Source organism: Prunus mume, linkage group LG1 (assembly GCF_029339155.1).
Source record: "Prunus mume cultivar Tortuosa linkage group LG1, ASM2933915v1, whole genome shotgun sequence".
Classification (NCBI taxonomy): domain Eukaryota; kingdom Viridiplantae; phylum Streptophyta; class Magnoliopsida; order Rosales; family Rosaceae; genus Prunus; species Prunus mume.
The window spans coordinates 7,531,486-7,554,651 of NC_142698.1; the positions used below are offsets into that span (position 1 = coordinate 7,531,486).

The following is a 23,166-nucleotide window of genomic DNA, read 5'->3' on the forward strand; positions in this document are numbered from 1 at the left end:
ATAGAACTGATGTATAAATTAAATAAATAAACTGCAATACATCATATGATCATATGCAGGGGCACGCAGCAAGATGAATTCCTTCAGGTGAGGAGGAACCAGCTGGACCTTACTCTGGAACCATTATATTCATGCAACCTCGGATGCTTTGTTGCTTGATCATCAATCAGTACAAAAAGAACAAAACTACATATGTTGGTTTGGTTGTGTATTAAATTTCTGGTTTCTTGGTAAATTCTAGACATTGCTATGTGGTCGCAATCCAATCATTGACAGACTGATTATCAAACACAGCCAATGAGGATTTGAACTTTGAAAAACTGTTCTATGTTATTGATGCCATAATTGTTGAGTAAATATATGTATGCTATAAACTTCATATGACTGCCGTTTTGTCTAATTTACCAACCAAAAAAAAAAAAAAAGAAAAAGAAAAAAAAAGAAATCAGAAATAATTGAATGGTAAATAAAGTTAGGTTATAGAAAATGTTTGAATATAAGACACTGGTTATGCACAAGAAAAGGAAATGGAAGTATCATGTGAATGTAGTTCATGTACAAGAGAAAGGTTAACAGCTAGAATAACATATATCTCATTTTGGACAATTAATCCAAGGATTGATTTGACGATTATATCTCTGGATTTAACAATTTTTTTGAAGAGAGACTATTTAAGAGCACCCATATTAACGTTAGGGACCATGAGTGATACAAAAAAACTTTAAGGATGCAATCTGATAGTTTCGCAAAAGTCAGGGATGTTTTGTGATAAAAAGCCTACTTTTTATGTTATCAGGCAACTTCTGCATTCGTTATTATGCATTTGTTATCTTGATCGGTAAATTATACTCGGTGTTACCTTTGTCTTTCAGGAGCTTTTATAATGAGTTGCTATGTTGAGGGAGTGTGTTGAGGTATTCAATCTACCCGTCCAATAATAGCTCTTCAATTATAGTGGGTCCCAATTGATGGAAAATTTGCCCCTTTTTTTTCATTTTATTAATTAATTTATATAATTTATATTTATGTTTTTCTTGTTTTTGGACTGAAGACAAGACCTCAAGTGCATGATTTGAGTTATAAGCTTCTTGTCTATATACCCCTTTTGCTAATGAATCTCATTTCAGAAACTTATCATACCAGTAAAACTTTGAAACATTAACACCGTTTGAATTGCATTATTTATTACACATTCCTTAATACCACAACCCACTAAGCAAGCATATATAACTGCTAGTGTCACAAGTTGAGGGGTGAGAAGATTGAAACCATCTTCTCATTATTTCTGTCCCATCCACATCTATGTACATAAGTAGACTGGGACTTAGGGTAAGTAGCACACATGACAAAAGCAAGCAACTAGTAATTAACCTAAATGAGAATGATGTGAACATTCTTCTGAAGAGCTAGCATTAACAAGCTGTAGCAATTTTTCCACCAAAACTTGCATCCACCGCTTCTCCGACCGTCACGAAGACTCTCCCTCCAATTTTTCCCACAAAGTTGGATAGCTTAAGTTTGTGAATCACTTGCCATCTAGGGTTGGCAACGGCTAACTGAGAGAGAGAGAGAGAGAGAGAGAGAGAGAGAGGTAAGAAGTTTAAAATAAAGGAGAATGTGTAAATTATGGTTTAATTAGCCAAAGAGGGAAACTGTGTCTTACCTCAATTCCTTCGGAGATCAAATTCTTTTGCAGCTCCTCTAGAGTAGCTATTCCAGATGTATCAATGTTAATCAAATCTGGCATACAAGAAGGAAAAGGAAAGAAATTATGAATCTCTTCAAATAATGAGTAATGCTAGAGAAACTATATTGTGTACCACCTATCTAATACATATAGAGCCCGCCAATACAAATAGGTCCTACCAATGATTTTGTAGTACAATATAACAAGGTCTACCTAGCATTTTCCTTCTAACATGAAAGCTTGCTGGTCATTGCTGATCTCGATTTTCACAGTCTCAGTAATTACGTTGTGTTTCTAAGTAATGATATTTGGTAAACCTTCAAGTATAAATAGTGCCAGTCATTTAACATCTCCTGAAATACGATCCGCTATCTTTATTTTTGGTGCTTAATTATGTAGTGTTTAAAATCCAAAACGACGTATAAGTTCTGGGTTATGGATTAGGTTTTTATGTTTAGGGTTCAATACGTATAAAGTTGGTATAAAAAAATTAATTAAACAGAAATCCAAAACGACGTAGCTTTTCCTTGAACCACTTACTAGACATGTCAAGAATTACGAGATGAATAGCCTCTTTGTCTTTAGTCTGCCCTTTGGTGTCCGCAGCTTTCTGTGCAGTTATCCACCTCACAATCCTTGCATTAATTCACACCACAATACAATAAAAAAAAAATTACATGTTATTTTTTCATGATTGGATTTTAATTTGGAGTAATATCATGTTGTTGTGTGATTAATTAATTAAATACCTTTCTTTAACGAAATTGGCATTTGCAAAACAAAACAAGGCAGACTTGACACGGATTATCATAACTCCAGGAATTTTAACAGCCATTGGATATTGTGCGGTGTCGCAAAACATTTCAGATCCAGGAAGTTTTCCAAGAGTTTCTGTGCCGGGTCTGATTGAGATGAGAATAATTTTTGTGAATGATATGGTCACCTGCAAACATAATTAATGTTAGAGAGACATCTTGCACCAACATTTAAAAACATGTACAGGCCTAAACCCTTCAACCCTTCTTTCTAACTGGGACCGTCCGGATGTCAACCACGTTCTGAGCTGACTTTGTTTGTACAAGCGGTATTGAAAAAGGGAAGAGCCGAACCTAATTTTAATTACTAAAAACCCTTTACTCCTCATAAGCTGAACATGGATCATTAATAAAGAGATGTGCCTTACTATCAATTTAATCAGATATTCTTCTATCTCCCAGGAAAAAATCCACTAAATATTAATGAATGGTAGTCAAGAACTTTAATCATATGTTGTTTTTGGAAGATGCTTGTTGAAATAGAAAAGAAAAAACAAAAATAGAATCAAGAACTTTACAAGCCAGGAATGTCGACTATCAACCATCCACTATTATATCGTAGTGGTTCCTTTTTTTTTTTTTTTTTTCTGTCTGAAAAGCTGAGAAACGTACGGCCAAGGGTGGAGACTTTTTATTAATTAAAAAAGTGTGTTGTGTTCTATTTGCTGGCCCAAAAATAAAAAAATAGAAAGAAAAAGAAAAAAATATGAAAGTTGAGTCCTGTCCTGTCATCCATAGTGTTGCACACATAAAGTAAATAAGAGCCATATATAATGTTATTACCGCCACTAGAAGACCAATCTCCACAGATGCAAAAAGCACTCCGAAGAAAGCTCCTATGCAAGCCAAGAAGTCTAGCTTATCAACCTTCCAAATTTTGTACACTTTATCGAGGTCAACGAGTCCCGGCAGAGCTGAGAGAATTATGGAAGCAAGGATTGCTGTTGGGGTGTAATACAAGAGCTTTGTCAAAAATTGTAATGATATGATCACTGTAATGGCCATGACGATATTTGACACCGGAGTTTCACAACCGGCACTGTAGTTCACGGCCGTACGCGAGAATGAACCTGTTCATGATTAAAATTTAAATGAAAACGCATTCTATTACGAGAGATTCACTATTATATCCAATATAGCTAGGGGCCAAATTATAAAAAAATCCTATATAAAATGGACTTTAGATTTTAGAAACACACCAAAAACTCATTTACAATATAACAAAGAGACTTCTAACTTCTTATAAATTACAGAACTGCTATCGATTTTTTAAAACAAGCAAACCTAACTCCAAAACCTCATTAAAAAAATCCAAAACACTCAATAGGGCATCAAAGTAATTTAATAATCAAAATTAAATTCAATAGGGTCAACTGTTATTTTTTGAATATTTTTTTGAATTTATTCATAGAAATTAAATGGTGTAGGGTTTATCCATATCATTAGTGCTAATAAATGATTTTTTTTGAATTTATTTATAGAAATTAAATGGTGTAGAGTTTATCTATATCATTAGTGCTAATAATGCTAAGAATGAGCATATGACTAAATATATATTCTATTATATCTTATAAGCTGTCAAAATTAGTAGTCCAAGTTATCAAGAGCTAGCATAACGCCATTTTACTGACTATGTGAGACGCACCTATATTAAAGAGATGGTGCAACACACGAAACATTGACATGATACAAATAGCAGTACTCTAAATTACTTACCGGTTGCAACATAGCAAGAAGTCAAGGATCCTACTATGTTCATGAAGCCCATCGCCATCATTTCCTTGTTCCCATCCATGTGGTACCCTTTTATGGATGAAAAAGATCTTCCAACTGCAATTGCTTCCTGAAGTTTGCCAAAAATATATACAATAACATCATTCAATATACAAAGGAGTGAATTAATCAAAAGGAAACCATCCATTAATTTCTTAGTTTTAATTTAAGATTGTGCTTGAGTGATAACCAACCGTGAGTGCAACGAGAGCAACAATGAGCCCGACTTTGGCCACATCCCCAACATAGGGGCCGTTGAGCTCTAACAGATTAACTGAGCTAGGGTTTAAGCCATCTTTGATATGTTTAACGATCTTAATTCCATGCTTATCCCCCCTTGTTAGATAAACAATAAGCGTCGATAGTATGACAGATAGGAGAGGAGCAACGGCTGGCAACCAGAAAAGTTTCTTGTTCTTTTTACCCTGTAGGGATCAGAACGTGCAGAGTAGAACTTTGGTAAGTTTAAAATGAATGAATAAATAATGACCCAATTAGAGCAACCGTAAAATATTACTAACAGGGTTACAGTGTTAATTACTCACCAGATATCTAGATATTAAGATGAAACACAGGAAAGAGCAGCCAAGAATAAAATTATGAGGGCTCCACTGCAAAGAAAGACATGGATATGAATGATTGAATGAATTCTATATATATTCTAATAAGGAATCATATTTTTATTTGTATTTTCTTAAAGACAAGTAAAGTGACTTATACAGGATGGTGGAAAGATGTCCAGACAGCTTCCATAACAGAGATAACATCAGTATTGGTTGGAAAGTGAGTGATCCCAAGTAGCCCTTTCAGTTGTTGAAGACCAATGATGATGGCTGCTCCCGCCACGAACCCTACGATTGCGGCATGGGAAAGAAAATCCACAAGAAACCCCAATCTGATGATAACCAAAACAAGAAGATAATTTTAAATTAAGAAGTATACACCCAAAAAAAAAAAAAAAAAAATATATATATATATATATATATTACGACAACTACGCACATATGCTTACGTCACATGCTCAAGAGCCTTCCGCTCAGTATAATACAGTTTTTTTTTGGTCAAGACAGTGTAATACAGTTTAGTATAGTCCAATCCAGTACAGTCCATATGATACCTGAAGAGTCCGAAGGAAGCTTGGAAAATACCGGTGAAGAACGTCGCGGTGAGAACGAGCTTGGTGTAAGCAATTGAATCAGCCCCGGGGTCTTGTAACTTCTGAATCATTGAGGGCAAAAGGAGAGACACCACAGCTACAGGTCCAATTGCTATCTCTCTTGAAGTCCCCATTACAGCATAAATAAGAGGTGGTACAACACTTGTATCTAAGACCAACAGCACAACACATAATTAAGTCTACATACAAACACTTGGAAAAAAAATAAACTTATAATTTAAGCTACATGACTTACAAAGACCATATTGGGGATCAAGCTTTGCTAAAGTGGCATATCCAATACTCTGCATTCAGATTCATATAAAGGCAACATGCTATATGAATTAAGTTGTATTATACTAATACTGATTGTTATAATCAAATGCGATTTAATTTTACCTGGGGAATGCAGAGGCTTGCTATAGTTAGACCAGCCAATAAATCATGCTTGAATTTTGAAATGTTGTAGCTCCTACCCCATACAAGGATAGGAAATATCTCCTGCTGGATAGAGACTACACTTTTGAGTGCTGGCTGATTCTTGAGAGATGAGTACTTGTTTCCACAGTACGACACCGTCTCCCTCACAGAGTCCATGAGCTCATGCCATAGACCTGGGGGTTCAGGGCCATTCAGCACCCATTCAGACCTATGAACAGGGTTGCTGTTTTTCTCGAGGTCAAGCTTTTCCTCTGCTGTTGGGGTCTCAACAGCTAACGAGGCAGTGCTTGGTTGTTTGAAGTGTTTGGGGGAACTTGGAAGGATATCCATGGGACTAGTTTCTTGATCACCTGAAAACTCCATAAATTCGCGCCATGGCCCCGGCGGCCGGGGCGCATGGAGCACCCAATTAGCCTTTTCACCATGGTTAGTGGCTGAAGAGGCCATTGTTGAGTGGTGTTCAGGGAATACAATTATCAAAAGATAGGCACCAGAAGGACAAGGTTTTTGATGCTAAAGTGTATGTCCATCTTAACTGAAGGGCTTTATATATCCCTCAAAAAGTCATGGTTTTTATTTTAAAATTAACGGGAATTTGAACTTGAGATATTCCCAACATTAACATTTGAAAAATAAGTACCACTAAACTAAAAATTAGTAAGTAAATTGAATGGTTGAGAGAATTTTTATTTTACCAAAAATATGTTACAGGTCCACACGTATCCAAATTTAGTGGAGGGGTAAACCAGAGAAAAATCTTGGTGGAATCCATACCTTTTTGACATCAACATATCAGGTATCTTGAAAATGCGAAGGTGGTAATTGTTTATACTTAGCTGACATTCCCACTACGTTTCTTAATTAATTTGTTCTACGTGGAAAAGTTTCCCATCTTTCAAAGATATCCAATTGATCACTAAATTAAATACTTGCTTATTGTTTGGCAGGTTAGAAGGCCCTCAAGTATTGACAGAAGGAAACAAAAAAACCCGCTTAAATAGATACATTAGCGAGATCAGATGAATCTTAAAGTTCTTTGGATAGATAATTGCAAGTGAAGCACACCTAATTACAATTTGTTAGGTCACTAGTATAAAACAGTAATTAAAAAGCAAAGCCATCCATCCTTTTTTTTTTTTTGTTTTGTTTTTTTTTTGAGGAAGTAGAAAATTTCATTAAATTATCTAAGGATACAGACTCGAGCGAACAAATGTGGCCTCATTAAAACCTTGCCTAGCGACCAAGTGGGACAAAACCTAAGGCGAAAGAAAAGAGTATGCACTCCATAAAGGCTACAAACAAAAATTCATGACCAAAAAAACCTTGTTGGGAACCCGGAGGATGTCATTAATGGCAATCTTGGCCATCTGATTCAACGACCAATGAATCATAACCAGCATCCCATGCAAAGCATTGATGAACTCTTACAATGTCTTTTAGACTTGTATTAGACCTTCTATTTGAGTTTTAAATAAATTTAATTTTCAGTCCTAAGGAATATGGTTTTGGATTAGGACCCGACACTCCTCCAAAGAAATAATGCATTTGTACGTTTTTGCCAAAATCCAAAGGACCTGTTGTGCACTTCAGAGAGTGCATGACGTTTTTACAGCTAGGTGAATCATAGCTCCCAATCTAAATGAACCCTAGAGATGACCCCTACATACATTGTTATGTTGCCCAATGCAATTCATGGTAATAAAAGCAGGAATATTAGTCTCAAGAGTGATATTATTCAAGGTCCAATGGAACAACGCAAAGAAAAATTCCAGAGGTTATTAAAAGTTGCTTGTACCATTGCTCAACTTCCTTAAAGACCTACTTAATCACACTAGAATAAGTCACTCAAATCCATGTTGAACAAGAAAAATGCAAGATAGGAGTACAAAGTGTTGAAAGAGGAACCACTTCCACTCGAAAACGCACTTCCTCTCTGAATCAATAGGATATGGATGACTGACAGAAAAAAGCTGGACCTTGAAAAAACCTAGTGTTTTTGGATGCTCGAGCACCAACCATTGAGCTCCAACGACCTTCGCCATTTTCACCTAAAACTCTTCTGGTCGGTCTCGAAACTAATTAAAATCCATTAATTCTCACAAAATTTTGAGCCGCAAATCCCAACATACATACGTGACACATAGAAGTAAGCCATAATGCATGTGTACATTATGCACCCTTTATCCTAAGGCTGTTGTTTCCATTATTTTCCACCTGTCATTTTTGGTGGAAGATATAATTTGTCAATATGCCATATACACCATTCGTCTGGGCACAAATAGTTTCACCCAATAAGTATGGGATATGGATGGAGCGTGATGTGAAGTTGCATTTTCAACTTCCATTGGATATGAAGATGTTGTCACTTCAAAATATTATTTGTGTAGAAAACTTGCTATTGGTGTTGCCATATATGCTTGTAATGATTGGTTTCCTTTGGCTCCAGAGTAACCTTGCCCAACCTAACTGTACCGAGAGCTACAGCATATGGCAAAATGGGATATATTCTGCTCCCTTATTACGTACTCAGTTCTAAAAAGGATATTGGATTAAGTACCTTCAAAGAGCAGGCAAACTGGATATATGGAATATGGATTAAATTTATTTCCCCTCATTGGTAAATTTAGAATTTTTTATTTCAAAGATCCCTGACTTTTTTGAATTTAGACATGTCATTCTAGAATTGACTTCTCCTTTAGAATATCAGAATGGATGTCCTCCAGGAAAGCTAGAGATCTTAACAGCTGACCTAACTGACAAGACACCTCTTGACTGAACTAACTAGCCCATTAGCTTCTAATTTTAAAAAGCACTCTTAAGAGAAATGTTGGTGTGACTTGTGGATCATTGACTTTCTTTCCTTACACACCAAGAATTTTCATTATAATTATATTTGATTTACTTTAGTTCCTGATTTCATACTGTAAATAGAAATAGGAACTTATTATTTACTCGGCCACTACCTCCTACAAGGAGAGAAATATACAAAAAATTCTCACAAACAAATATTCTCATATTAGGTTTCATATTTTAGCATGGTATCAGAGTGACGATCTTAGAATTGCTAACTCTAGTTTCAAACTCCCGCTACTGCTATGGGGGTTGATGATTTTTTCAGCCCTCATAGAGGTAGCACCACCAACTCCTTCTCTCCTTCTCAACCAACCATAGCCTAGTTGAGTGCCCATGTGGCTCAGTTCCTACAGATGCAAACTTCGACCATGAACCCGCTTCTGAATCAGGATCCTATTTTGATGACCCTGAACCCAATCTTGAATTAGGATCCTATTTTGAAGACCCGACCTCGACTACGACGCGATGACCCCGATTCTGATGACAACCCGACCCGACCCCGAATCTATCTCTAATTCATATCCAAATCCCGACTTTGACTCTGACTCTAACTCTGATCCCCACTTAGGCTCAGATCCCGATCCGAATTCCTACTAAACCTGTATCTTATGCATCTTCCGCTGCACATATTATGACTTCCCGACTAATGACCTCGACACATGGACAAGATTGCGCATACTGTGGTGATCCGAGACACACTTGTGAGACTTGTTTTAAATTGCATGGCTACCCGAATGGTGGGCCACTCTCAAAGATCGAACACAATGATATACGACCAGTAATGATATTGGTTATGGATTCCATACTTCGAATAAGAGTGATTCCACAAGCTAGATAATTGATTCCAGTGCAAATGATCATATGACGTTTGATCCTGATGATTTTCTGAATACTACCAAACCCCAACGAACTTGTATTGCTAACGCCAATGGAGTTACTTATCTTGTGACAGGGGCTGGCATTGTTGCGTTTTCATCATCTCTTTCACTGTCTAATACTTTACTTGTTCCATCTTTATCCAATAAATTAATGTCCGTTAGTCAGCTTACTAAACAATTGAATTGTTGTGTACTCATTTATCCGAGTTTTTGTTTGCTTCAAGATATTCACACTAAGGAGATTCTTGGTTGTGGTACTAAGAAAGGGAGGCTATATTATGTAGATGACTTCAGTCCCGGCATGGCTAACAGTGTGACACATCCCTTTGATAGCAAACAAAAGGAAATCTAGTTGTGGCACCGTCGATTGGGACATCCGTCTTTTAGTTATATGAAATATCTTATACCATATTTATTTTCAAGTTTCAAGAACTTCGAATTCACATGTGATACTTATATTTTGGCCAAGAGTCATCGTGTACCCTATCCATTGAGTACGAACAAGTGTACTACTTCGTTTATGTTATTCAATCTGATGTCTGGGGACCTTCATCTATCATCGCTTCTTTTGGCATTCGGTGGTTTGTCACATTCGTAGATGATTGTATACAGATGACATGGCTTTATTTGCTGAAGAATAGAAACAAAGTGTTTTCCCGTTTTCAGTTCTTCCACAAATAGATGAAAACTCAGTTCAATGCTCAATGCCTAATAAATCACAGTCAATGCTCAATGCCTACCGTTTCGTCAAGCATTTTGCCTTCCTAAGAACAAAAGAAAAGCTGCAAAGGCAGAATCCTCTCGGCCTCGCGATCGCAGATTGAAGGTGAGGCCTATTGAAGGCCGAGGCCAAGGCCGTCAAAGACACGGCTTAAAAAAGCTGTGGTTGAATCACCACGTGGCCTCAGGGCCCCACACTCCATTTAATGAAGTAATGGCTCTGACTTCGCAGCAAACCCACTAGTCACAAGAAGCATTTAATGCACAAGGGAAATGGCTGAAGTCAAGATTTGGTGATGGAAATCAGGGTGGTTAGGCGCAGACATTCTCACAAGTAATCTCACGACTTAAGGTCAGATCACCAACCACCAGACCAGGGCATTAAATGCGTTCCCACGGCCAAGGGGCGAACCCACTATTAGGGCGTGGCCGAGATTTATGGGGGTCACACCACCATGCTGCTCAACCCCAAACCGCCATGCTTCACGATCCCAAATGCCGATTTGACTACCCACTTGCCCCGCGCAGGTCTTGTCAGCCTCGAATGTCCCTCCAGGACTCCTATAAATACTAAGCTCAGGACTACATTCAAAGGGTTCAAACACCAAACCAAAAGCCTCCCACTGAGCAAATTATATTTTCCTGTAATGCACTTTCAATACCTTTATTTGTTTTCTTAGGAGTAGTGGTAGATTGTAAGGAAAATCCATTCATCAATATATCATACGACCCTTAATTTTCAAGGCGCCGGAGCACCATCTCTGTTATCGCCTCACTCACCGCATATATCATACGACCGTCGCTCTTTGAGCAACTTCGCCGGAGCACCGCTTAAAACCCGCCACCAACACCACCACTAAACGGCCTTGTAGCTCAGGTGTGAACCTGACGGCCGAGATCGTTCCTCTCTCGGCCATGATCGTTTGATTAGGAGTCGAACGCAAAACAGGCGCAACATTTAAATCATCTTTTACCCGAACCTCATCATTATCTCGACGCATGGTAGACCGTGCTGGCACGCCCGCGCACAACCATACCGCATCCAAAAGAAGGACGTCACGTGTTGACGCACATCCCCTCGGCCCGGAGCACTAGGCCGTGAGATTCACTACAGACAAACAGACAATGGTGGTGAATTTGTCAATCATGATTTTCAGGCTTACTTCCAACAACATGGAATTATTCATGAGACGACTTGTTCTTAGACATCACAACAAAATGGTGTTGCTGAACGAAAACATCGACATCTTTTTGAACTTGCCCGAGAACTTCTATTGGCGCTCATGTTCTTCGCCATCACTGGGATGATGCTATTGTCACCGCAGTTCACTTGATCAACCGCATGCCTTCTAGTGTATTGACATTTAAAACTTCCTTACAAGTGCTTGTGCAACAAAGGCCCCGACCCATTGTTTTGGTACTCACACCCCAAATCTTCGGAAGTGTGACCTTCGTTCATCTCCACAAAAATAAATGTAGCAAACTTGATCCTTGTGCTCTTCGTTGTGTTTTTGTGGATTATGCCACTCATCAGAAAGGCTACCGTTATTATCACCCTCCTAACCGACATACCTATATCACTTTGGATGTGACTTTTCTGGAATATAAGATGTTCTTCTATGACCCATCATCCAATTCTATGCTTCAGGGGGAGATACAATACTAAGAACAAAATTGGAGCAACTTGGAAAATGAAGAAATTTGCATATCTGTGCAGAAAGGATTGATCGTCCAAACCCAACGATCGATCATCCCGAGTCTGGAGCACGAGATTGCTCTATGCCGAAAAGCGATCAAATGCCTGACCCACTTGACCTCTGCGAAGATGTTTCTGATCTAAGTCCCACACCTATAGACAATACAGAACAACGAGATGAAGACCTCCCTCTAACTCAACAGTACCAATGCACCAATCTCCTGAGAATATCCTCGAGGTAACTACTCCTACTACACTTGTGAATTTAGAGGATAAATCTATTGGATACCAATTACCTTTCAAGCAGAATCGTGGAAAGCCACCAAACCGTTATTCACTAGATATTGACAAGACATCAAACTATCCAATTGTGAATTATGTATCCATTGAGAAGTTGTCTAAACTACTCATGGTCCTTGTGCATTAGTTCTCTGCTATTCATATCCCAACCAAGGTTGCTAAAGCATTGAGAGATCCTAAGTGGGTTCAACCTATAAAGGAAGAAATGAAAGTTCTTGAGAAGAATCAAACTTCGACATTGAAAATTTTACCACAAGGAAAAAAAGACTATTGGATGTAGATGAGTTTTTACTATAAAACAAAACGTGGATGGATCTATCGAGCGATATAAGGCAAGACTTGTGGTGAAAGGATACACACAGACTTATGGTGTAGATTATGAAGAAACCTTTGCACCTGTAGTAAAATTGAATACAATCAGAGTTTTACTGTCCCTTGCAGCTAATTTGGACTGGCCACTACATTAGTTTGACGTAAAGAATGCTTTCCTACATGGAGAACTCACGGAGGAGGTGTATATGGACACTCCTCCTGGATATAATACTACTCAGACTGGAGCAATATGCAAATTACGAAAGGCGTTGTATGGACTAAAATAGTCACCACGTACTGCATGGTTTGGGTGGTTCACCATGGTAATGAAGAACAATGGTTTCAAACATAGTAACTCAGATCATCTCTGTTTTTGAAACATTAGAAAGTGAAGGTAACAACTTTAATAATCTTTGTTGATGACATGATTATTACTGGTAATGATAAACAAGAAATATCTTAGCTACAAGACTATTTAGCTACTAAATTTGAGATGAAGAATCTAAGTGGACTCACATATTTCTTGGGGATTGAGGTGGCCCGATCACAACAAGGCATATTTCTCTGTCAAAGGAAATATGTCTTGGACTTATTGACAGATAAAAGAATGCTAGATTACAAACCTGTAGACACTCCTATTGTTCAGAACCATCATCTTGGAGAATACCTAGATCAAGTTCCAACTAACAAAAAAAAATACCAAGGTTAGTGAGAAGATTAATCTACTTGTCTCATACTTGGCCAGACATTGCTTATGCGGTGAGCATCGTCAATCAAATTATGCATTCTCCAAGTGAAGACCACATGAATACAGTTATTCGGATACTTAAATATTTGAAGTATGCACTCGGAAAAGGACTTATGTTCTCAAAACATGGTTATCTGAATATTGATGGTTACACATATGTAAATTAGGTAGAAAATTTCTAATAGAGCGTTTCACAATTCATTGGACTAGTTAGGCATTGCTGAAATTTATGCACCAATGTGAGGGGGAGTGTTGGCGTGACTTGTGGACCATTGATTTTCTTTCCTTACACACCAAAGATTCCCATTATAATTATATTTGATTCACTTTAATTCCTGATTTCTTACTGTAAATAGAAATATGAATTTATTATTTACTTGGCCATTAAAGCTCCGTTAGTACTTTAAATATGACCTCATACAAGGAAAGGAATATACAGAAAATTCCTACAAATAAATATTCTCATATATATGGATATATATTATATATAAAGAAAAAAATGGCAACAGTCCAAATATATTAGGTTTCATATTTTAGCAAGGAAATGTCTTTTGGAAGTGGGTGTTTATGTGCAATTCCTTCATGTCATGGAAGTATTACAGCTTACGTGCCATCTGTTACAGTAACACATTAAGAGCATTTACAGTGGGAGGGTGTATAATGAGGTGTATGTTAAATATACACCCTTTGTGATCGGAATCACCTGCAATGGAAAGCAGTAAACGAGTGTAAATTTGCATCATCACCATGAGATGCAAATTTAGATGCACATATACATCTTTTTTTACATCTCTTGCAGGCAGGACCTACATAAGAAAAAGTGGATAAAAGTGGGACCTACAACAAAAAAGGTAAAAGAAATCAATTATACATCTTTATATTTACATCTTTCACACTGGAGCAAAAATCACGTTTTTACAACCCCCGGAGATGTAAATGAGATGTAAAAGTAGCTTTATACCCCCGAATATACACCCTCCCACTGTGGATGTTCTAATTCTTAGGAAGAATGCTACCGTTGGTCCCGCGCCATGTAGAGGATCCATAATTATCAACGGTTTGAGACAGTTCCGTGACTGATGCTAGCACTCCTTTGTGGGGTTTGCAAGACGAAGAAAATGGTAGTGTAGTTGGATGGGTTTTAACCCATAATTTTTTTGTAGACCATCAATGCATTTGCATTTCTGATTCAATCACTACAACCACTTCCGTGGAAGACATACATTCCTTGTTATGGAGTACATACATGATTTGATGGTAGGACAAGAGGGAGATAGTGATGAAGTTAACAATCAATTCTGGTGATAATTAAATACTACATGGACTCCACATACTATGTATGTGAAGAATTATTTATTAATTTCATCACATGACTAAATCATTTTCGGTTTATATAGCCGATTATTTGACAAGCAACCTTAAAAATGAACGGTTCGCATAAAAAACCATATCGTGAGAGGTGAATTCAAATGATTAGTTACTGCTTTATTAAGTTATGTACTTACCAGCCTTAAGTAAATTTTTTTATAGTAGGATTAGAGTTTTAAACAGGAGTGGAAAGTTGAAACTTTAAAGTGATAAACAAGTAAATTAGTCCAAGGAGACCAGAAGGTCCGTTCCCTTTTCAAATTGATAGAGTGAACTTTCTTATGGACGTCTAAATAGTTGAGCATCCAAACCTCTCAAATTAATTAGCAATAATGGCTAGAGTCGACGCCTTGCATTCAAGTTCGATTCCCTTTCTCGTATATCAGATTAATTTAGAGCAATTTAAATTATCGCTTATATAAAAAGAAATTATCGACTAGAATTGGAATCAAGAAAAAGTATCATAGAGGCGATGCTGGCTTCCAGCCACTTAAGTGCAATTAGTGGTGGTGGCTTTTTACAAGTGCTACTTTGACTGAATGGGGAACACGAGATAACCTAATAATAAACTACGAATGCTTAAAGTGATTCGTGAGATGAGATTCATTTATGTTACCACAAGAAGGGAATTAGATGCAATGAATCTGGACACTTTCTTTCCATCATGCGAAAATGTCTCGGGTCCAATAATGAGTTTCACGCCACTTACGTGAGAAGTTCATGAGTGAAACACAACTCTAGATCAAAACATACGTGAGAAATTCATGAACACTTTCATAACAACAACAGCTAGCCATATACAACACTAAGTAGACGGGCAGACATGTACACTTATAGACTATAAGTTATAGCGACAACAATATAAGAGAACAGCAGCCCGATCGGTTGCCGGATATCCACCTGCCGGTAGCCTGATACCTACCGAAGGGTTGCGCAGAGCCCTATTCAGGAAAGCCAATTGGCTGATATGTTTTTATTTATATTTACCTACGGACTCTTAACATATAGTTTCACCAATATCCTTGATTAAGCCCATCGCACAACAATGATTATGTCTGAAACACTCTGTTTTAGTCAAAAAAAGTGTTGTGCAGAGGTGTCATAAACTAGGCAATAGTTGTTGGTTGCTTTTACCACTGCACCATGCTAGGGCCGCCCCTGAGTGCATGTAGTTCAAATCGACACTATCAACATAACATGTAGTATTGTTATAGGTAGTGGAATACTTTCCAAAGATTTGTTTGGTTGTAGAACTGACAAACTTGCTTATATATTAAAGATTAAAAGTGGCAACTATAAAAGCAAATTAGGTTAGGGTTCAACTAATAGTGGTGGAAATCTGTGGAGAAAAGTTTCTGTAGCATATCTACGTATATTGTCCAAGAATGGGTCCAGATTCAAGATGGATGACAGCCACTTTAACTTTACCCAACAGAAACAAAAACATCATCATTTGGTATCATTGAGAAAGACAGAAGTTGAAAAGCAATTGGAGATGAACAGTGCTCTCAAGCAAAATTACTCTTTTAAATCTCCTAAATCTTCATTTGCCGTCGGCATGTGCTAAAGGTATTTTATTTTGTCTGTACAAAACTGGCATTTGCAAAACAGAACCGTACATATGGAAACTGCCAACCAATCAACATATACGACAAAATTTGTACTGGTTTTATGTCCATCTTCAAATAGCCACTGTTTTCATGGATGATGTTTTTCTTTGTTATGTCTAGTATTCGCTTTGCAGAAAACCCTTGTGGCTGATGCTTTAGCTAGCTATGAGGATGATCAGTCACTAGGGTTATTCATGGTGGTCTTCAGTTCCTTCTTTTGCAGCTGCTTTCTATGTGCAAGATTCAGGTACCAGCCAGCTTATTACGTCATGTTAGGGTAATAAAATCAAATATTATTATTCCAACATATAGACAAATAGAGTTTAAACATACCACGTCTTTAAAGTATATATTGCTTCTTTTTAATAGTTATTTATTTATTTTTGTTCGGTCAACTATATGGGGGCCACCAATAGCGCAATAACTTGTTTATTTCATATTGTATATCATTGTCTTCCTATCTTTCTCGTCACATAAAATAAGGGATATGCAAGTTTCTCTGCACCGTTGGAATTCGAATCCAAGGCAAAATCTTCAGAAGTGGTGTTCTAGACATCAAGTAATTAATGATGAATGATATTGAAAAATTAGATACAGTTTTGATGAGGACATGCATTGATGTAGAGGCAAAGTGAAGATATCAACTAAAAGACTACATATAATTTGCGGGGGTCACTAGAGAGGAGTCAACAGCTTAATTAGCTTTTTTGGTGTTTCAGACCAAGCGGCAAAGGAACAATCAGCTCAGTGGTGATCTCCCACAGCTTTGCACCCACTGCCATTTTCATGTGAAATACCACTAGTCCAATTCGTGGGAGGATAAAGAGTTGACCAAAATTAATAAATTCAGGATTTTTCTTCTTCTGTTTTTGGAATGGATAATCTAAATTACACGACCTAACAGATGACATGATTGTTGCATATCCTAATATTTGCATGCTATCTATGCAAAAGATGAATGGTTGTGATTCAACATATAAACATCCTCGCAAAATGATTTAGTTCATAAACTGTTTGGTCGTCTAAAAATGTGAGCACAAAAAAAAAGCACAGTTTGTTAGAGAAAATTAAACAAAAAAAAGGTGAGTGTGGGCGATGATCCATAGTAGGCATGAGTTAGGTCCCCCACCGCCATTTCCATGCATGGTAAGAAGGAGTAACAACAGGGTATTGCGAAGGGTAAAGAGAAAAGGTGAAAAACAGGGTTGTGTACTAGAGCGCTGGATGGAAGGTGATACAGAAACACTGGAGGACCCAGTACATGCTTACTGTGGGCAGCTGCTGACACTTATAAGTGTTTTCTTCACCCATTTAAATTGCCGCTGACATCACACTAACGCCAGCTTGCCCATGTGCCAGCCCACGCAAGTTTTGCCTTTGGGCTTACCAGTTTCATGGAGCCCACTTCTTGTCATGGCAATTTTTCCTTAGTAGGGGAATGTTTTGGAGCCTAACCCCCTTTTGCCATGACAAATATAAATCGATGGAAGTGCTCTTATAGAAACTGCGAGCGAGCATCTTATTGTACAATAAAACTCGCACGATATTTAAATTTGATTTGTCCAAACACAAAATAATAAATAATATTGGAAAAGACATAGCTGAGCGACAACTCGCAAAGAAACGAAACTACACCAAAATTTTAAAACGATAGTCAAATGTACTGCATAGGTTTTCTGATAAGGTGCTCAAGCTCAATCACCAGTCATGTTTTTACTCACCATGATATTTCTAGCTAGGTCAAATTTCTTAAGAATAACTAATAGTCGCGTGAAGCTCAAGCAACACTCTTAATTGACATGAACCAATTCCCTTGTTTGAATAAAAAAACATAGGAATTTAGAAATTCCACGTGGGAAAAAACATGGAATTTGGAGATCATAAATCCAACTTTAAATTCCATCTAAAAATCGTCATTTCTAAAATCGCAAGAGAAATTGAGTTTTTAAAAAGATAACTTTACAAATAAAGGTTAAATTCCGTGTTTTAAATCCGCCACCCAAACAAGAAACTTTACAAATTCTAGAACATTAATTTCCATCATTTTAAATTCCGTCATTTATGAAATCCTTTGTATTTTTAAATTTCATCATCCAAACACACAGGGGTTTTTGAAAAATGGAAATTGTGTCACAAAATTTTAGGCCAAGGTGGCTGACAACACTACTACAAAATAGTTAAATCATGACATGAAATAGAGGACGTTGTATCTTAAAATCGTCGTTGTGTTTTAAAAGATGACGGTCTTATCTTATACACTACTACTGTTGGGTTGATTTTTAAAAGACGACGCTTGTCATTAACAAGTGTCCTTTTTTAAAACACGCTAAACAAAAAAATGCCGCTTAACTAAATTCGCACTCGACCTAAATTTTCAGATTTCCCTCCTTGAAACCCTCCTCAACTCTAAAACCCTCATGAAACTCTCTGAAACACTCCCTCTCACATATCTTGAGCACCCATCTCCCTACAAAATCATCAGAAAATCGATATCACGAAGGAGTTGAGAGATTGAGGTCTTTGCAGATCCATAAGATGGAGATGGAGGTTCTGGATATGAGAATCAAAGCTAGTTGGATGTGGTGAAGATCTCAATCTCCACGCTCTTCAACAAAGATCTCCATCTCAGGTGCTCAACTCGCTCATTAACCTTAACAACTTGGTTCCGTTAGCTCTCCAATTTCATGGTCGCGATCTAGAAAGACTCGTAGAAAGGCAATAATTTGAATGTTGATGATATATGTGTCTTTGTGTTGATTGATGACACATACATCACCAACATTCAAATTATTGCCTTTATGAAATTGATGGCTCGATTGTGATGAGGAACACAGGCTCATTTAGTACATAGCTTCCACTGGTATGATTTCATATCTCTTGGGATTTTCCAATATTTCTCTTATATTCATTTTACTATGATTTTGTTTTATATATCCATGACCATATTTATTTTCCAGTTGATTTGCATATATAGCTCTTCTCCAGCAATCATCCATTGTAAGGCAAGCACTCTACAAATATGGCTTGTTTGTCTTCTCTCTTTCTCTGCCATCATATTTACCTATGTCTTTCATAATTTAAAATTGTTGCAGCTACATAGTTTGCTTGCGTAGATTTTGACTGCTTAGGAATTCTTAACATGTGAGCTATTGTTACTGTTGTTTGAATTGGGCTCCGACTTGTGCTTGTGTTTATAGAATTATGATACTTAAACTTTGGAATTAATTGTAGTTGCATTCATTTTCTTAACAATCAATTTAATTCTCTCTATTTTTTTCTGTCTTAGCCCCAATCAATATTCTTGAAAGAGCAAATAGACTCTATTTGGCAGAAAGATCTTGTGCAAAAACCTTTGAGCCTCAAAAGCACAAACTCATCTAAGAGCTCCAAGAATGAAGGCTGGCAAACCAATGAACTTTCGGTATTCATCCACTTTACATGTAACTAGTTGAAGTTCATTATGTAGAATTCCTCTTTTTTTTAATTATATAAAATATGTATGTTGTAGAATCAAGAATGGTTAACTATGTAGAATCAGTTTTGTTGGTAAAGTGCTTGATCCCAAATAATCCCTGTGGCTGTTGAAGATCAATGATAATGGTTGCACCTGCCACGAACCCAGTGATAGCAGCATGGGACAGAAAATCCACAAGAAACCCCAACCTGTAAATTGAATTTGGAGAGCAAAAAAGGAAATGTAACACAAATATTTTAGTTAGGACTGCTAGTCAGTCAAATATTATTAAGAACATTACCAACCTGAAGACTCCACAGGCAGTTTGAAAGACTCCTGCAAACAAAGTTGTAGTAAAAAAACTCTTTTTGTAATTGATGGCATCAACTCCAGGATATGATTCCAGAATCATTGAAGATAAAAGCAGCGAATCGAGGGCTACTGCTCCAATCACCAAGTCTCTTGAACTCCCCATCATTGCATATATAAGAGGCGGGATGATACTTGTATCTGTGTGAAAAAAGGAGAAAAAAGAGAGGAGAAAAAACAGTGCAAAACCATTAATTGACAGAAATAATCACCATAAGATCATAGAAATAAGCTGTACTAGACTGACTTACATAGGCCATATTGTGGTTCAAGATGGGCCAAAGTAGCATATCCCATGCTCTGCATAAAACTGTCACATATTCAAGGGTAAATGCAGAATGTTGCAATTCCCAAAGTAGTCACGAGTTTTTGTTTAATTACCTGGGGAATACAGAGGCTTGCCAGAGTTAAACCGGCTATTAAATCATTCTTGAACGTCTTGAGATGGTAGTTTTGACACCAGCAAAGGATCAGAAACCAGCATTTGAAGACCAAGATCGAGCGCTTGGTTCCACGCTGATTACTCGATAACAACTTGTTTCGATGAGGCAGAACTGATTCCCTCATAAAATCCACAAGCTCATGCCACAGGCCTGGAGGCTGAGGGGGATTTAATACCCGTTGAGACCTCCCAGCCATGTTGTTTTCCATGTCAAACAACTCCTCCAATGTGCAGATTGTAGAACCAACCATGCTAAGTAGAAGATGTTTTTCCGAAACTCTCTGCCCCGGGCGCATGTAGCAATGTTATTATAGGACCTTATAAACATGCACAGTTGAGGTAACTTTGCAGAGCCATATTTTTCTTGCAAGTGATATGACATAATTACTGTATAATATTTTATACCCCATAAACAGTTCAGTATTAGTAATATCTTGGTCCACTTTTTAGGGCTCAAGGAATTTTGGTGTTGTATATTGATGAAGTAGATGCTGTGTCCTGAGCTGGCAGTATGTGAATTAGTATATTAAGATCGTCGTTTGTAAAGCGGTGCTTATTGTTCTGAGAGAGCAATACAACATTGAGAATCCTGCTCTCACGAAGCAATTGTCGGTTCCCTCTTAGGAAAAGAGCAATCTGAGAGCGCCCATTTCATCGCCTTTTTCATATCATTCATCATTGTTGTGCTATCACAATTTTGTGTTAACGCAACACGTGCAAATGCACACGTCTGATTTTTAAGGGCATATACGTCAATTGATGATGCAATCAGACCCAAAATTTGGGCCTTGGAGATCTAGTTATAAACGGTTAAGGCTGGAGGAAAAATACGCGGGTAAACGGGCAAGGTGAAGGTTGGTCAAGTCCCCACTCCAGCTTTTTTTTTTTTTTTTTGGTTGGGGGACTTCAACAGCACGAAGATAAATTTTATTAAATGAAAAATCAAATTAGTATAATGAGAGGGACATAAAATCATCACCTCGCAAGAAAAGAGAACCTTAAATAAAAGAAAGACAACTAACGAAAACGATAACGAATAACTGAAGAACTATCTTGAACATAAGCATTGGCAACACATGAAGGAACTTATGACCACCACTAATACAAGTATCATGAGTCGCACCAAAATTAGCCAAGGCATCAGCCGCACAATTATCCTCATGAAAAATATGGAAAACCAAAAAGTTTATGGAGCATTGCTAAATAAATTTAAGCATGTACATTAGTCTGATGCGACAATCGGCATGCTTTCGTGCAAACAGTTCGGAGACCAAGATAAAATCTTTAGCTATTTATTTAGCACTCTTACCTCTTCTAAAATTAGGTGAACAAAACCCAACGGGAAACCTTTCACTACGACACGCGCACAATTCTTTGGATAACGCTGTCTCCCCAAAATGTGAATGTCTAAAACGTGCATTCTGGAGATTTCTTCTTCTTCTTTTTTAAGTAATTACCTGCCGATTGGTTTATGTTAATAAAAATTCAAGATTCTTTTAAGGGTTATTTAGATTTAGGTCCAAAACGATTAGTTGTCATTAGGGGCGGAGCTAGGATTTTATATTTGAGTAAACTATTGCGTATAAAATTACTAAATTGAAATGAGTGGTTTCTTTAATAATTGTAGTATGATTTTACTATTATATTCATATTAAAATACAATTTTGACAAGTATTGATTTGTGGTGAGGGCGATATAGGCTTAAGTGTAGCAATTTTTCTATGCATTTGTTACCACATCCAATATATACATTCAAAAGGGTTAAATAAATTGGAGGGGCCAGGGCCATCCCAAGCCTTAGTACATCTCCGCCCCTGGTTGTCATTAGGCTAAGTCCTCGCCATTTTGATTTTAGATGCAAGTCCTTTAACTTTTATTACTTTTTTTCGTTGTGTTCATTTTATCTTTTGAGGTAAATAAGGAAACACATTGAAAATCCAAATTGAATGCATTATTTTATTGTAATTGAATTTCAGAATTTAAAATTTGAATTCTTTCCTTGTGAATATTGATCTAATATATGGATAAAATACAATTTAATTAATAAAAGTAAAGACCCACATATTATACTAATCGATGAGGCAAGCACCCACATGAAATTATGTACCTATATATGCATAAGGTAAACACCCAAATATGAAAACACAATATATTTAATACTTATCACGTTGATTCGTGGTGTATAAGCATAGCAACAAATAAAAAACTTGAGAAAAACAAGATAAACAAGATAACTATTGATGACGTTTTTATTTACCTAATATGTGATTATTTTTTCCAAATTGGTGGCATTTAATGCTTTTGTTTGTTTCTTTTTTAAATATTTTTTTTTATGAAAGTTTTTGTTTGTTTCTTTTACAATTCATTTGTCTTCTTTTGGTGTGGGATTTTTCCTTTTGGCAATATAATTCAATTTCATTCCATCAATTCTTTCAAATTTTCTTTAATTTAATTTTCATTTATAGATTAATGTACCCATTCTTTTAAATTCAAAACTACTATGTACCTATCTATTTAGTCATGTATTAGATATGTAGGTGTTTT

The 23,166-nt window shown here is 36.9% G+C and overlaps 2 protein-coding genes across 2 annotated transcripts; both read right to left on the reverse strand.

The window, feature by feature from the left end:
- Positions 1–1,149: 1,149 nt before the first annotated feature.
- On the reverse strand, positions 1,150–6,400 carry LOC103332483 (sulfate transporter 2.1-like). The gene is made up of 12 exons (XM_089043411.1): positions 5,831–6,400; positions 5,688–5,736; positions 5,393–5,600; positions 4,996–5,170; positions 4,821–4,886; positions 4,470–4,700; positions 4,219–4,345; positions 3,286–3,572; positions 2,437–2,630; positions 2,228–2,322; positions 1,664–1,740; positions 1,150–1,556 (listed from the first exon to the last, which is right to left on the reverse strand). Exons 1-12 carry the CDS (start codon positions 6,317–6,319, stop codon positions 1,413–1,415), a joined length of 2,142 nt encoding a protein of 713 aa, XP_088899537.1. The 5' UTR covers positions 6,320–6,400; the 3' UTR covers positions 1,150–1,412.
- Positions 6,401–19,881: 13,481 nt separating this feature from the next.
- On the reverse strand, positions 19,882–20,873 carry LOC103344164 (sulfate transporter 2.1-like). The gene is made up of 4 exons (XM_008247787.2): positions 20,562–20,873; positions 20,432–20,480; positions 20,117–20,321; positions 19,882–20,020 (listed from the first exon to the last, which is right to left on the reverse strand). Exons 1-4 carry the CDS (start codon positions 20,871–20,873, stop codon positions 19,882–19,884), a joined length of 705 nt encoding a protein of 234 aa, XP_008246009.2.
- Between the last annotated feature and the right edge of the window lie 2,293 nt (positions 20,874–23,166).

What these genes read in the sequence shown, in the direction of transcription:
- LOC103332483 (XM_089043411.1), bottom strand. Translation starts at nt 6,319, where the DNA reads ATGGCCTCTTCAGCCACTAACCATGGTGAAAAGGCTAATTGGGTGCTC. An exon ending in AGATTGGTCTTCTAGTGGCG is followed by an intron (nt 2,631 to 3,285) that starts GTAATAACATTA and finishes TTATGTTTGCAG; the next exon opens with GTGACCATATCATTCACAAA. An exon ending in GCCAATTTCGTTAAAGAAAG is followed by an intron (nt 2,323 to 2,436) that starts GTATTTAATTAA and finishes AATTAATGCAAG; the next exon opens with GATTGTGAGGTGGATAACTG.
- LOC103344164 (XM_008247787.2), bottom strand. Translation starts at nt 20,873, where the DNA reads ATGGTTGGTTCTACAATCTGCACATTGGAGGAGTTGTTTGACATGGAA. An exon ending in CAAGCCTCTGTATTCCCCAG is followed by an intron (nt 20,481 to 20,561) that starts GTAATTAAACAA and finishes AGTTTTATGCAG; the next exon opens with AGCATGGGATATGCTACTTT. An exon ending in ACTGCCTGTGGAGTCTTCAG is followed by an intron (nt 20,021 to 20,116) that starts GTTGGTAATGTT and finishes TTCAATTTACAG; the next exon opens with GTTGGGGTTTCTTGTGGATT.